The sequence below is a fragment of the Thermobia domestica genome, chromosome 10, assembly GCF_964235325.1.
Source record: "Thermobia domestica chromosome 10, izTheDome1.hap1.1, whole genome shotgun sequence".
In the NCBI taxonomy this organism is placed as follows: domain Eukaryota; kingdom Metazoa; phylum Arthropoda; class Insecta; order Zygentoma; family Lepismatidae; genus Thermobia; species Thermobia domestica.
The window spans coordinates 1,649,518-1,666,664 of NC_137463.1; the positions used below are offsets into that span (position 1 = coordinate 1,649,518).

The window sequence follows — 17,147 nt, forward strand, 5'->3', positions numbered from 1 at the left end:
ACGGTGTAGAAACAACATAGCACATTGAAAGAAGAAAAAGAAATTTTCATATTTTGGATTAATCTGTGCATAAAGCTTTCTGCTTTTTTATATTGTCCTGTGCGGTAGCGGGAATGTAATGGGCAGCCGTAGGGTATTTTTAAAAATACTATTGTCTTAGTTGCTGTGTACTTGTTATACTTTAATTCAAATGAACCAAGAACATATTAAATCGGTTCTACTTGTTGGTCGTCAAGAAGTGTGTACTTCATATTTATTTCAGGTGATTTATGTTACAGAGGAAGTTCTTTAGCTACGAGAGAAAATAAGTGATCAGGAAATTTGATCAATTTATATACTCTGTATATTTTTGTATATTGAAATTATACAGTGGTCGTAATACCATTCATATAACGATGTCTTTAACTTCGAAAGTTACGTTGGGAGTGGCATGTGCTGCATCATTGGGGATTGTGTCGTATGTGCATTATAAACAATACGAAGATAGACAAAATCTACATGAAGGTGTGTTGAGAGACATTGAACGGCAGCAACGTAGAAAGACTGAAAACCTGTATTTGCTACAGCAACAAATTGATTTAACAAAGAAGTTAAAAAGGGATACATAGGGTAAATTGTTATCCAAGTTGGTGTCAGTCTTTTCGTTTCTGTCACAATAAGGAAATTATTACTCCTGCATATTCGAATTGCTTCAGTGCAAAGAGATTTTCCAGTTTCTCCCCCAAATCACGAGGTTGTAACTCTGGCTCACTTGGTAGTAATTAGTTTAGTTTAGCTCAATATAAGGGGTTAACTGCTGTATCGCCGGACTAATTTTAGGAAATTCACCGGATATAGTTGGAGAATTTGATTCAGTTTGTGAGAAAGAATGAATGAAAGTCAGGTAAGGGGAATAGTAAAAGTTAAAATGGTTGTATTTTTTGGTTGTTGTTGATGTTATAAGCAGCACTGTATGTGGAGGCGGATGAATATTTCACGGAGACATACACTTGTTGTACTATAGGGCCATTCCATCGTCACGGGCAGGACATTTACACGACATTTTTGATGCTTTAAAGTTGTATATTTCTAAAAGTACAACATAAATTTTGCTAATTGTATGATATATGAGCAGTACAGACTTAGGAGTATATGTAGCTGATATTTTCAGTATTTTTTTCTGTTTAGAGTAGAAAATATTAATTCCTAAATGTCTGTCACGGGTGGGGACAAAAAAGAGAAGTGACTTTCGACACACCAAGTGAATGTTACAAAACTCTGTGAATTCTTAGCTCAAAATGTTTTTATTTAAACGGAAATGTATAAATGATGAAATTTTTAAACAAACTTCACATAAGAGAAATTTGCCAAATATTTATTTAATGAATAAACTAAACTTTACTGTGTCACGGGCAGGACACATGGTTGTCACGGGCAGGACACCGTGTGAATCAACACACAACATCTCAATAAGAATGATTTCAAAAATGAAATAAAATGGAAAATAAGTTAATTTCTGCTGTTCTGCTATAGCATTTTACATAAATAATTATATTTACTTCAGTTGAGGCTCGCTTTTACCACATAAAAATAATAATATGCCGTACACTTATTTCTCACCACCTACACTTTAGGAAATGGTTTTATTTGCCCATTTACACCCACCTTGTAGGGAAATTCGTACAAAACACTGTCTAACAGTATATAAAATAGGTGCTTGTATCCAGTGCCCGTGCCGTGGAAAATCAGCGCCCGGGGCGAGAGTATACAACGCGTCGCGACGGCGCCCCCGTAAATATGAGTGAGATCGACAGACCAGCCTCAAAGCGTTACTATGGTAGGAGAGATGCGTAAGAAAATTTTCAAAAATAAACTCTGCTTTTCGTTGATTTTGAGCACTTTTTAATATTTGTTTTCCTTCCATTTTATATATATATATATATATATATAATTTTTTCCTCCTGAACTTTGCGCCCCCTTACTTTGACGCCCGGGGCCGTAACCACGCTCGCCCCCCTCCCCCCGGGGCACAGCACTGCTGGTATCAAAGGTATTATTTGATCGGAATGCACGTAAGACACATCTTCAACAGTCTTGAAAATTTTACCGCAATCGCTTACGGTCTTCATACGAATTTCCTTAACTTCTTCGTCCTCTTCTACTGGGCTTTGGCGATAGTTGCATGTCTATGTTTTTTTTTTTTTTTTCTGTCCACTAGAGAAAAATTCCATCAACAAAAATGTTTATTGTTATATATCTTCAACAGCTGGTCTAACACAAGCCTTGTTAACATGCACAAGCCTTGTAAGTCGTCCTCAGGATACCTTCATGGCTTTTGGAGTCACCATTTTCAGAATCTGAATAAAAGTCTGTTAGAAATTGAAAGATTTTATACGGATGAAACTCTAATTTAAAAGTTCGACGAACTACCAAATTTTCACTGTCAAATTGCAGGAATAACTGTTTTGATTGGAGTCATTCAATTGACAAGAGCATTTTCCCGTCTTTTATTCAAAACGTCTTTTTTTTTTTTTTTCAATTTCTGCTGATGATAGTAGTAAAACACATATATTTTGAAACAAAAAGTTTAAAGCTGCTACGAAATTAGCAGCACATTCTACAATTACTTTGTTTTGTTTCACAAAGTTCCATACTGGCCGTTTTGTACGTACTTCAATCCCATCTACTGCTCCCTTGAAACGAACAGAAAGGTGACACTAATGATAATATTTATATGACATTTATTTTAAGTTAAAACATCATACTGACAGTAATACATAATCCTCTATTTAAGTAAATAATGTTCATGCTTAGAAAACTTTATTTTAGTACACATGGAATAATTTTCTATCGTGAATAACCAATGTACACAAACTATCCCACGAGTGGCATGCCCACTGTCACGGGCAGGACAAGTTTTCAAATTGAAATAAATCGAAATATATTGTTAGCATTAGTCCAAAATTTGGTAAATGTGAAGTACACGTGAAAATTGTTACTTCTACTAAGTACGAACCACATTCACAAATTTAGTAATTCAGTACAATAACTTTTGGTAGTTTTCTGTCACGGGCAGGACACTCAAGTTGACGTTTATATCTTTAATGATATTATAACCAATTTTTATCCTGTAAACACTATTTCAACTGCAGCTTGTAGCAAAAAGAAGCATCTTGAATAGCTCGAAGTTACTTCAGCCAAACATGCATAATATACCGTAAAATGTGGCCGATAACAAGAATAAAAATTTTCCTCCCAGCTGACATGTTACAAATTCACAACTCAGACTTAAAATTTTACGTTAATTCTAAGTATAAATAAGTTTTTCTTTGTGAAAAAGTAAATTTCGTTCTATTTACTTCATATATACGTAAAAATGCATTGATTTTAACAGTTTTCGAAAATTTGGGTTCAGGCTCACTTTCGCGTGGAATGGCCCTATACGGATCCATAGATTGTAAAAGGGGCAAGAAAAATTTGGGCAAGTCTTTAATTTGCCCATTTCATGTCGAGAACAGAACCCAATTAACCCTTCGGGGCTTCTAACCCATTCCTACTACTACTACTACTACTTATATTATGGATCCGTGTAGTAAAACTACACGCCAAGTAACATAATGTAATCCAAGTAAATGTAACTGAATACAGTACATTTTGGTACTTTTTTCGATTTTCAAATTGGTCCGGCGATACAGCAGTAATAACCAATATAAGCCATAGTACCCGCTCCAGAGCAGTCGATGGATTTGTAGGAGATACTAAATGCCATCCCAGTGCAGATCAAGAATGCAGAAGCCACCCGATACTAACGTTCTACGTCACGTTCTATGCACTACATGATATGCTGTTCCGTTATAAATTCTTATTAACAAAACTTTAGTTAGTCGGTTCGAAGAAGTCAATTCGTCCTAAGCGGATCACAAATTCCAAATAGCTGTTCCATCAGGTAGCACCAAAGAGTTATTCTCAAGTAATTATGCTCACTTGAATTCCGGGAAGGTTCTAGAACACAGGTTCCCCCATATAGGTTAGTAAGTAGGTTGGTTCCTTTCTCTACCAAAACTTAATATGTAATTCACATGTTATTGCCGAGCAAGCTTTAGCGATTATAGGTGGGTTAGAGCCCCGCAGGGGACGTTGGTTATTACAGTTAAATGGGAAGGGAAATTGCCCTGAATTCCCCTTAATATATATATATAAAGCTCCCTGAATCAAGTATTGGTACTGACTAAGGAAGAGAATTATGTAGGACGTTAAGTTTCACTGTCGGAGAAATTTTCCAGAATATAGGAGACTAGTATTTCATGTTTACAAGTGTAAAACCATTAAAACGGTTATGTTAGGGTTAAAATGAATGAGGGCATATCAAAGGCGACTGTATAGATATGAATTTCCACCAGGTGGAGTATTTCTGCACGATGTAAGAAGCTGTATCGATGTTTACAATGGAGAGTTGCAAGATTGATAACATTAAAAGTGCTCTACTCTCTGTGATTTTATGCAATATAAAGTGTTTTTGTACGTACTCTCTGGCGCTAACGCTCCTGCTTCCTGAAGAAGCGCGGGCTCTCCGGGTGCGGCGCTGCTCTTGTCTTGGTTAAATAGCATGCTCGCTTTTAGTGGCCACCTAACACTAGTTTGTGTGTTTTGCGCGTATTTATATTCTTGAGGGGAAGTTCTCATAAAGTGAAACTGCGCCCATGAATGCAACGCTTATTCTAAGAAACAACTGCGAATGAATTTTGAAATAAAATAATTGTATGTCATAGGAGAGCAGGTAATAGGATTGCACGTAATCGTTTTCAGGGCGTATCAGTTTCTTCTCATGTTATTCTATGCACAATTATTTCGGCATGCATCACAATAAGAAAAGTGACCGACTATTCTTAATCTGTACCTGTCATGTACTTATTCAACAACACACATTTTCTGTTTAGGGTCCCTCAGGTAACTGTGATGAATCCGTTCTTCCAAGTTACTGAAAATATTAGTAACACTTAGATTTATCTGTAAATTACAGCCCAAAATATATCAGAATTATAGAATTTTTTAGTGCCTGCTATAATTTTGTTTACAGAAATCAACATACTCAATGTTAAAGCCAATATCTGAATCTCTGTCTCTCTCTTTCGCTATATATATATATATTGAGATCTCAGCTTTGGATTTTTAGTAATGGCAACACTGCTACACATGTACTCGGTAACAAAGCAATTCATTATAATTCATTCAGCGCCAGCGGTTAGAAGACAGTTCTCAGTGAGTGCTCGTAGACTACAGTCATGTTTACGAAGTAAGATCAGAGTAGCTGGTTGAACAAATGCGCTAGGGGTAGGAATGCAAAACAGTGCTACGAAGTATTGCAAGATGTTTGCGGTGCAAGTGCATTAACATACCCTACAGTAGCAATGTGGGTGAAAGCCTTTAATGACAGACGACAAAATGTCACAGACATGACTCGGTCCGGGAATCCTCCTGTAAGTGAAGATGATGTGCAGAACGTGAACGCGTTAGTGCTAAAAGGATCGGAACACCACGATTCGTCAATTGGCCAACAATACAGGACTAGCGCATTCCACTGTGCTGTAAATTCTGAAGAAGAACCTGGGATTTCGTAAAATCACCTCAAGGTGGATTCCACGTGATCTGACTGAACAACACAAATGGCTGCGATATGATGCCGCTCGAACACACTTGGAGCGATATCAACGTGAAGGTGAGGCCTTCTTACGGCAGATCATTGCTATGGGTGAGACCTGGTCTAGAGCGTATGAACCTCAGCTGAAACGGCAGTCAAACGAGTGGCGTCATCCTGGGTCACCGAGAAAAACAACAGTTCGGGATACCCCAACCAATGTGAAAGCTATGCTTATCATTGCATACGACTGGGATGGTGTAATCATAAACTTTACCGTCCTCCAAGAACACACCCTTAGTGCAGAGTACTACTACAATTTTTTTGCAAAACAATCCGCAACCAGCTGTAAGACGAAAACGACGCCACTTTCTGACGAACCCACCCATCATTCTGTATGACAATACAAGGACACATTCAATAGGTGCGGTCTCTGCTTTGTTGCATCGTTGGGGCTGGGACATGCTGTATCACCCCTCGTATTCTCCAGATTTACGTCCCTGCGACTACGACTTCTTCCCGAAGATGAAGGAACCACTTCATGGGACAAATTTCCTTACAGTTGATGATCTCCTCCGGACGACCGATCGCTCCGTCCGCGCTAGCCAGAGATTAGGCACTGCCAACGACATCCAGCGGTTTCTACATCGCTGGGAACGCGTGATTCGCAATGCTGGTACATACATCGAGGGCCTGTAAAACTTCGAACCTTATAAGTACTCTACTTCTGAAGATATACCGTTGTTGCTATTACTAAAAATCCAACACGTGTATATGCTGGTATACATAAACATAGATAATCTTGTTACATATGGATTCTTATAGATTCACTAATTTACTTAATATACATTTAATTGTACGTATACGAATTATTTTGCATATATTCTTCAACAGAGTAAAAGCATTGTTCTATCAAGTACATTTAAGTTTGATTCTAAATCTATTTACAGAGACCTGATTTTTTATGCATGATGGAAATAGTAGATATAATAGAGTACCTTTGTGAGTAACTGATTTTAGGCATATATTTGTTCTATGTGTATCCAGGTGAATGTCTTCTTTACTTCTTGTGTTGTACCTGTGAATGTCTTTGTTAACAATAAATTCACTATGTTTTTTCATATATATTAATATTTCGAACAAATACATTGAGGGAAGAGTCATTACTTCAAGTTCTTTGAATACAATTCTGCAAGGAGAGTTCCATTCTACTCCTGCAAGTATTCTTACCACTTTCGTCTGGAGCCTAAAGATCACAACACTTAGGAGTATTTCCCCAGAACATCAATCTATATTTTATTATAGAATGAAAATTTGAGAAATCTATACATTTAGCTGTTTTTACATTAACCTTATGTCTTGTACATCTAATTCCATAACTCAGTTTGCTTAACTTACTTCTGACAGTTCTATATGTGGTTCCCAGTTGAAATGTTTAGATATTTTAACTCCGAGAAAGGTAGCAGTTTCTGCATATTTAACTGTTTTATTATTTATTTTTATTATTGTATTGGCTTGATTACTTTTACCATTATGAAAATTTAAGGCACATCTTTTATTTGCATTAATAATTAGGTCATTTTTCTTCATCCAACTTGAAAGTTGGTTTATTGCCGTTTGGCAGTTTGAAGCTAATTCGCTTTCATCTTCTCCACTAACTATTATATTTGTATCATCTGCATATAAAGTCACACATGAACTGTTAATATTTTCAGAAAGATCATTTATATAAAGAAGAAACAGAGCTGGCCCCAGAACTGATCCCTGTGGTACTCCACGATTAATAATTTCCCCACTTGATACAATTTTTGAATTTAATTTTTAATTATTCTCGTGATATCAGTTACTTACCTCCGATCTTTAAGGTATAATTCAAACCATTTGTTTGCTAAGCCTTTAATACCATAGCAACTAAGTTTTTCTAGCAATATACTATGATTTACTAAATCGAAGGCTTTTGTTAGAACCAAAATTATTCCTATACAGAATTCTTTCTCATCCAGCAACTTTCTGCTCTAGTACGATTCGAAGTTTGATCAACATTGGATGGGTTTCATCTATACCATGCAATATATCTTTCCAGTAAGCCCAAATCCAGCTGTGATGGAACTAGAGATCTGCACACTATACTTCGTATATGTACTAAGATACACCACCATGCTAATTTTAACCAATATATAAGTTTAATCTACCGCAGCTGTCTCTCTCTCTTTTTTTCTTTTTAAAAATTAGTAAAATCAAATCAAATAAAATTAAAAAAAAGAAAATTAACAACCAGCCTTAACAATGAAATAATAGGAAGAGTTCAAAGTAAATTAAATAACTAATTTTTGAAAACTAGAAATGCAAATTAAAACTAAGAAATTGAGGAAAAAAGGTTTTAACATTGAGTCCATTAGTTTTAAAGTACGTTAATCTGTCAACATGACACTTTGCTTTGTTCTTTGAACTAATCGATGTTTTCTTCTCTTTCTCTAGGCGGCCATCCATTGGTCTGAATTAGGTGTTAGAGTACTGTATATATCAACTAAACCCTTCAACAAGATGCCTACTCCAATTCATGGAGCCTGTGCCCCCAAATCGGAAACTTTGAACCAGATACGTTTTATGTACGTTCTTATATTTAACGTTCCTTTTGTAAATTAATTATTGGTTCTTTTCCCTGGTCTAGTGTCTATGCCTGTGATGCATGAGGTCTCGGAATAAGATTCTCCGTTGATGAGCACTGAACGCATTACAGTGGTTCATGTCCAAGGTCCGTCGACCCTACTGTTCCGCGCTTTTACAGGTCCCTTCATAACTCGCTGTTTCTGCGGAGCCACTTTCTTCAGCTGTAGTATGACGTCACCGCGGTGAAGCAGAGACAAATATCATGCGCTAAGTGAATGTTCCGCCGTAGCGATTTGCAAAAGAAAACAAATTTTAAAATGCGATAAAAATGGACAACATACGGATACAATACGTATTTACTTTAGGATTGTGCAGCACTTGAAGACTAGCTTTGCATCCACTATCTTCAGAACATCTCTCTTCCGAAGTTCTAGTGTTTTTCTATTCAAAAACTGAATTCTGAAGAATGTCCTAGACTTACCGAATAGTCTCAACATAGAAGTGTCTTTCTTAGGACACCAAATAGTCGGCCAATCTCATTATTATTATTTTTATTCTTATTCTTATTCTTATTATTATTATTATTATTATTATTATTATTATTATTATTATTATTATTATTTGTTTCACAGTTTTTTTGTGTGTAAGATTTTCAAAATATAACTTCGTATTTTTTATTGCTTCCATCCACCCGGAAGAAGATGAAATGAGACCACCACATAACGTCATATTGCCACCATTCAATTTGAAAAAAATTGCAACTATCTTTGACCGTAAGACTTCAACTTTCAACATGATTTCGAAATGTAAGTTTTTACTCATAGTTTTGTCGAAATCATAATACACTGGCTGTTTCCACACACCTATCAAGCCTCGACTCATTGCCACCTGGACATTTCTGTGTCGTTCCAAAATTAAGTAAACCTCTTCGTCATAGGACTCGTGCCCATTAACATTACATCAAATATAAGCACTGAAAATTTCTCCACATTCTTTAAGCAGCGCCCTTGCTCCATTAAAATTTTCAAAACTGGGGTAAGAATAGTAATTTTTGCATACAATGTCGAATTGTTGACACAATGGGTACGGGGTTAGAACTTGTAACCGCAGATGATTGTATGTATAATTTATCACTGTGGCGCGTTGTGTTAATGGACGAATGATGTCTTAATTAGTTTGTCTTAGTTTTTTCTTGCCACTTATTAGCATATTTACTTGGCCCGGTATAAAACTTTTTCGTAATATATCCGTCACCTGGTTATTAACCACTCTATTGAAACGATCACAATATTATATTTTAGAACCGGTCTTTGAAATTTATTCTTTATTTTATTTGCTTTCCAATTCTTTTAACTTCCTTTGTAAATATATTATTTTGGCTTTGTACATACTGACAGACTTTAGTTTTTCGTTTGGCCGCTGTGGCTCAGTGGTAGAGCGTTCACCTGATTACATGTTATTTGCCACGGTATTGTTTGCCACGAATCGATTTTGGTGTTGTTTGCCACAGTATTGTTCTCTCTGGCTTATCTTACACCACAATCGTGAAGATTTATAAAAAATCGACTCATAAGCTGAGGGTTGTCAGATGATTAACAGAATAAATACAATACAAACTGTCCTAAGCACGTTATTGGGTTACTGCGCTATCGGCTGTTAACGCCACTGATAAATTTATTGAAGGTGAGTTCAAGAACTCGAGAAAATAATTTGTTTGCTTAGAAACTCTCCAAATGTATTTTCAAAATCGATATGACGTACAATTTGTTTGTGTTCGACTGTGTAGCCAACATTAAATGTAATCATACCATCAGCACCACCCATAAGGGAGGTAGCAATCTCGACAAATGGGGACCCAAACCTTCCGGAGAGAGCACGATATATTAAAAAAAATATATATATATTCTTTCTAGAGATCAAATTTAACAAAATTAGATTTAACAATATGGATTTAGCTATCTTTTAAACACCTTTGGTGAGAGGAAGAGAATTTAATCTATTGGTAATACAAAATTTAGTGACTTTTGTATTGTTGCTTGGCTATTTTCAAGCCCATACAGGAAGCTCCTTCATGGCTAAGCGGTTAGCGTACCGGCGTGGGGGACCCGGGTCCGATTCCCGCCGGGAGCTCATGTAAATCGGATTCCACCTTAAAACTAGGTCCACGTCTCATATAGCCTTGATGCTGAGCTGGGCGCTAAAACTGAAAATTAAATCAAAATACAGATTATTAAAATGCACGGGTTGGCAGTCCTCCATAGCCTTCGTGAAACAAGATAGAATGTGCATGAATTGGAGTGGATTTGAATAGCAGACTAAGAGATTTGAGTGGAAAGGGACTTGAGTTATTCTTACTCAGTAGCAGACTGAGGCATGGACCTGTAGCTTAACATGAAATCCGACCCACATGAGTTTCCGCAGGTAATCGTACCCGGATTTCCCACACCAAAGGCGCGTATATTTATCCACATAGCCACAAGGAAAGCTCTGTGTACGATTTGATACAATAAAACCTATGGCAGAAGCAAACGGGCAGATTACATTTCACTCAGTTTGAACCATTAATTCTCTCGGACGTTTGAAGGTAAAATTTGACCATATAAATGTTAGAATTGAATTCCGCAATTGAAAGATAACTCATTTGATACTGAACCACTCCCAGAAGAAACCAAAGAACAATTTAAAATATTGTATTTTTTTATATAAAAGTGCACAAGTTCGTATCTCAGGTGGATTCTCGGTGTGAAGAAATGAGAAATATTTGCTTCACTTTTCAAGCAATTCTCGGAGTAAATACTTTGGATGACAGTGACGCAATTAAGAAATTAATTACAATCTATTCTGATGACTTGAGTTATAACTTTGTCAAAGAGAAATAAGTGTATAAGCCGATCTGTGTGTAGCTACTTTCTTGGATCTTCAGAATGAAATTTATAAATTGAAATTATATTTGTGTTTCCTGAACTTCATAAGGCACTCAGAATTTTCTCGCGTGCAGTGGGATTTGTGGTGGACAAACACCGTGTGCGTGGGGGAGTTTTCTCGGAGTTCCTCTGATTCCTCCCATTTTCTTCATTACACTATTTTCCATTTATTCTCATTATTATACCTAATATCCTTTAGCTTGCACGGCATAAGCGTCGGACATAAAATCCAAGTATTTCATTTCATTTTTCTAAGGTATATAATATCCACTTCTTTAGTCGGGTAGAATAACGGAGAACAAAAGATTATATAACAGGAGATGATATTAAGAACTCCGTTAAAAGAGAAAATGCAATTATATCAATTTACTAAGCTTGTGATATTAGTGATATTTTGTGTTCATATTTCTGGAGCTTAAAGTTCTGTTTCAGCAGCGAGTCTAGTGAGACCTCTTTCGTCCCAAAGGCGAGAACATTGAATACTTGTTCAAGATGGTCAAAAACAGAGGTGCTTGGCAAGCCTTACTTTTACTCCAGGTGTGTGTGAATCTTCACGATAATGAGATCTGATAAGATCGGAATGCAAATGCTGTGGCAAAATCGTGGCAAACAACACGAAAATCTAGTCGTGGCAAACAACACGCTACCGTTCACTTCTGGTGAATGCGTCCTTGGTTCGATCTCAGCTCGCCAAGTGAACTTTGTGTTGGACAAATACAGTGTGCGTGGGTTTTCTCGGGGTTCTGACGTTTCTTCCTACTTTCTTCATTCCACCATTTCATTCATTTCTCATCATCACCGTCTCCTTTAGGCTATAGCCGGCATAACCGTGCGACGTAAAGATTTCATTTTAGTTTTTCGTTCTCTTCACGCAAAAAGGAAAGCTCGTCCTTTAGTTTATGTCCCTCAATCTCCACAGAACAAACGGAAGATAACATAAACAAAGTTATTTTTTGTTCCGGTCACAATAGTTATTTCATCTGAATGCATCCCAATGTCTGATTTGTTTTCACTCTAAACACCTAGCTTTCGTACACTTATTTCTTTCATTATTTACAGGAACACGGTTCCCTATGACACTGATAAATTCAGTGAAGGCACAACATCGTGTTTAAACTTATTCTTAAGTGGAATATTTAGAAGCCTACATTTTAAATCACGTTTGTAAGCTTTGGCAATAAAATGATCGGAATAGACGCTGGCGTTTTCAACTTTAAAGGTGTCTTTCCGAAAGCATTTCTTTTGCCAAACTTTCCACAGAAGATCCGAGGGAATTACCTGATGAATAACTTCGGAACCATTACTATTTCTACTATGATTGCGACAAGTACTTATCATACAATTCGACATGCTAACACGAACACTGCAATAATTAATTTTTCTCAATACAGGAAAACAAAAATCATTCGCTTTGCTGCAGAAATCAAACTAACAAACAAGGGTGAATGACAAGGACCTTGGGCGAAAGCTGTTTCTGCTCCCGCGGTGACGTCACGATTTTACTGCATCTTCGGTTTTTAAAGAAGGGTAGTTATGACGCGACCTTAAAAGAGGAAAGAAACAGTAGGGTCGATGGACCTTGGTTCATATCGACCTTTAAACTGTACGTCTCACCCTAAAAAGCCTCAATGCTGACGGAAGTACGTAAATACATACAAATTAATCAAATATTGTTGTTTCTAATCTTAAGTTATTTATTTATTTTTTAATTTACTTCAACAGGCATAAGCAAGATTAATGATTAGTTTTTCTTTTTTCCCTAAGAATATTAATCTAACATCACGAATGGTAGTGCATGATGAGTTTATATCTTTTCCGTACCTCGTTGTTTCTTTAGTATGATTCTTTGGATATACCTAGGTAATTATAGGTGGTATGTGCCGAGCATAACTGTGAATACATTAAAGAATTGCTACGTATCGTATATACATAGCATTAATAATGTGTAGGAATTGTTAGTAATAATTTTTAGAACGGATGATTTGCATAGTGGAAACGAACGACAACCTTCGCTGGGTTGTTAAAAATAACAAAAGAAAAGATTTCAAATAATAAAATTGTCAGATTTACTTCTATGAAGCGTTATCTAACAAATACTTCATATACTTAAGTACTCTTAAAAGGGTTCAGGTTAAATATTTTTATCGTGTAATAAAGTGGAAATTATATTGACCTCTTTGTATGCAATATTAACTTTTACTTAAATATTTCGGCATCACAAAGTACTGACGCTATCGTCTGAGGGAACTAAATCAGGAGACAAACCTACTTGTGTTTTATCAGGGGTGATTAAATTTGTTCATTAAACAAAAAGTATAAAAACGAGTGCGCAGAGCTATTGAAGTTCATACGATATGTTAGCTTATGATGTGATCATTCATTGTTGTAGAAAAAGAGAAAGAATATTTGTCCTATTCTTGATAAGTATCTATAAATTGTATGTAGCAGAGCTGTTTATTCAATAATTGAAGGCCATAACTCGGGAACCATAAAGCGTGCACAATATAATATTCATACGCTTAGCAGGCCAAGATCTACCATCATGCAAAATTTGGTCATTTATTTAAATATGGGTTTTCATTCTCGAAGCTATAACGCAAAATTCGACCACTCATAACGTGGGAACCATAAGCCAGTAGAACATAATATTTTATATGCATTTGTAGTAGCTGAAGTTCTACACCGACCGGATGAGTTCGTCTCAACTCGTACTATATATGGTGTCTGTGATTTTTCAGGAGAAAAATAAATGAAGTAATGAAAATAATAAAGAAAACAAAATGAAAATCATATAAAAATGCTAATTATGTTTTTTTCATTGTTTATTTATTTTTAAGAGCAAAAGAAATTTGTGGGAGGTGGACTGAGGATAGTAAAGTGGGCTAATTAAAGCGAGCTTCTACCCCTTCGTCTGTTCCACGATAACTCTTGTAAAACTGATCCGATTTTAGTAGAATTCAGTCTGTTGGTTCCTTCAACTTTCCGACATAACCGAATTAAGGTCAAAGATAGGGTAAAATCAGCCTCATGTTGATAGGCGTCTTTGACATGTAAAAGTTAAGCGGAACGATTAAATCAAAAATTAGTTCTAGACTTCAACTAAATTTACATCAAAATCGTGAGATAAATAGGAAGCTACTTGAATTAAGTGGTAGTGCGACCCGATTTCTACTTCTATCAGAACAGTTAATCATAATAATGTTCCATCACCGCTATCAGTTGGTCGCTTGCAACATATTTGGAAGATTTCATATCTTTTGCCACGTGTTTATCTTCAACAGTGTTCTAACATTTTTTTCATTACTTTATATTAAATGTTCCTTTATCCCTATTATTTCTAACGCTCTTTAATTATTTATCATTCTTATCAGTTGCTTTCATTCTCTTCAACATTCAGATTTCCGAAAACTAAAGTACAATTTTTTTTTTTTTATAATCTTTTCGTAATGTCCACGTTTCGGCTTGGCGTCCACAGTGCAATATTCTACATCTGAGTAAATTTTGTAACTCTTCATCCGGTGACTCAGACGACGTGTTCCTCATCATTAATATCACATTCATCAGCACAATACTGAAATACTTTACCATTCCTCACATTTCCTTCTGTTTATTGTTTACATTGGCTTATGTCACAGGCGGGTGATTTCTACGACACGGGCATACAAAAACTTGTGGAACGCTGTAATGAATTTTAAAAGAAGCAAGCTATGTATAAGAATAGCTTAATGTGTACAGAAGAAACAACTGAAAATGTGTGGCACTATTTCTACTAGTTTTGTTTCTATTGACAATCGGACCTTACTTAAAAAAAAAAAAAATGTAAACCGTTGTTGAAAATTAAGAAAATCTAGAGTAACTGCAAAATCAGTTTTCTTGTCTGATCGTTGTCTTACTGTAGCTATATTTAGAGGTGCAGTATACAATTTTATACTTCATTTGCAACACTCCTTTTACTGATTGAAGCCATGGGGATACATGTTACCTAAATTTTAGGAGACCTACATTTTGTACCACGACGAATATCCTTTTCTTAATATTGGGTAATTTTAATCAACAATGTGGTTTTTGGTCACCGTCATAATCTTTGGTGTAATTTGATCTTTAATACTATGATGTAAAGTAAGTAACAAAGTTTTCTGAACAAATTATATTTATGTAACATTTGTTGTCTCCCTTAGTTTGATGTAGGTATTCTCTGATTCATAAACACCAAAATTTACCCCTTGTAACCTCATTTTTCTTAGCTCCACGGATTAAATTTTAGTGAACTTAATTTCCTAAATGAAACTCTCACACCGTTTTCGATTTAAAGGAACATGAAAAAGTCCGCAGTGGATAGTTTTTTAGTTTTTGTTGAATAATTTTCTCAAAAGCTGTTCAGTTGATTTTGTTATTTCAAGAATATTTGATTAACAATTTTACAATAGGGCATAAATCATTTTGCATGAAGAAGTTCACAAGGAGCAGTTTACTTTACTCTTGGGACTGAAAAAGTCATTCATGCGTCCTGAATGTGTGTCTTGCGATAATTTCAGCAACACGTCTATTGCTTTCGACCAACTTTAAATTTAAAAACCGTCGACTACACATATTGGATTTAGTACTCCTTTCATAAAACATTAGAAGCAAGAGACTCCTTTTAACTTCTTAAAGGACACCTTTCAAAAAAAAAAAAAAAAAAAAAAAAAAAAAAAAAGCAGGTAAGAAATTTGACACAGATATTTACAGCTCCAACTATTTTCAAAACCTCTTCACTTTTGAATCGGCCATCTTCTGATTAAAATGAAATATATATATATATATATAATTTTAATTGAACGTCCTGCAGTATGCCTTTTCAGGCTAAATGAAATGACTTTTTTTGCGCCCTTCCATCGGTAATCGAAGCAGGAACCACGTGTACCAAAGGCACACGCTCTACCCATTAGACCACCAGGGGGAGGAGTGCATTTTTTAATTACATAAAAATTAACTTTGCCAGTCTGTTCTTGCCATTTTCAAACCTATACGAAAAATGCTGCTTCATCTAACTTAGTGTTATAAAAGTTTTCCATAAATGAGAGCCTCAATGACGTTAATTTAACTATCTCAATTCTTGTCGTAGTTCCTCTCATCGACGTTTAACATTGGATGCTTAATCCTGATTCAATATGCTGGGAGCATTATTTTTTCTGAATAATTTTCTCTGCTTTGAAGTTGCTGAAATAATCTCATAAGCATTTAGGATGCATAAACTGTGGTTTAAAATAATGTTGATCTGTGTTAATGCTTATTTCTTTTAGGTACCTGCGTACGTGGCAAGAACTACTGCAACATCTGTATACCCTTCACGTGCATACACAGATTCCGGGTGTGATTCTGGTGGAGGGGCTGCAGAATTACTGCAACAAACAGAACAGTGAAGATGAAAAACATGGACACGAATTGCGGACGGCCTTAGTAGGTGCTTCCCTAATAGATGCAGCATCCGTTTGTATGAAAAACCCCGATCAGCCAGTGAGTGTGATTGCGACATGGGAAGAAGAAAGTGGAGAAGCAACTCAAGTACATCCGTTGGACTTGTTTTTCACTCATATTTGGTGCATTTCTTCTTTGAGTGCACAGAAAATGCAGATAAGAAACTTAAGAACTTGTGGCCAGTCGTCTGAAATTAAGTTTGAATTTTCAAAAATTGAAGATTTTTTAGTTTTCCATAAGATTCTCAAAGTAGCAAATATCTGTAAAGAAAAGTCATGAAGTGCCTTCAGTGAAATGGTGGTCGCCATTGAAACTTTTTTTTTTTTTTTTTACTTGTATTGTAGCGTTCCGGCAGCGTAAAAGTTGCGAAAGGCATACTTGACTTAAATTTTGAGCTTGTATCAATTTGTTGAATAAATAGATTTTTATATATTATGTGGCCATTAACATCGATGGTGCCTTTAGAAAATTTAATCCCAAACCTTCTCTGTGCTAACAGATTATCATGCTATTTTTGTGCGTGCATAGAAGATTCAAACGCT

At 35.8% G+C, this 17,147-nt stretch overlaps 1 protein-coding gene across 4 annotated transcripts; it reads left to right on the forward strand.

Moving 5' to 3' along the window:
- The first annotated feature begins 72 nt into the window (after positions 1–72).
- Positions 73–17,040, forward strand: LOC145662239 (uncharacterized). Of its 4 annotated transcripts, none has more exons than XM_081727600.1 (3): positions 73–262; positions 8,093–8,223; positions 16,431–17,040. In XM_081727600.1, the coding sequence occupies exons 1-3, from the start codon at positions 191–193 to the stop codon at positions 16,882–16,884; spliced, it is 657 nt and encodes a 218-aa protein (XP_081583726.1). In that variant the 5' UTR covers positions 73–190; the 3' UTR covers positions 16,885–17,040. The 4 variants fall into 4 exon arrangements, with proteins under 4 accessions (XP_081583726.1, XP_081583729.1, XP_081583727.1 ...); XM_081727603.1 differs by having other exon boundaries at positions 89–133; XM_081727601.1 differs by having other exon boundaries at positions 102–504.
- The last annotated feature ends 107 nt before the right edge of the window (positions 17,041–17,147 follow it).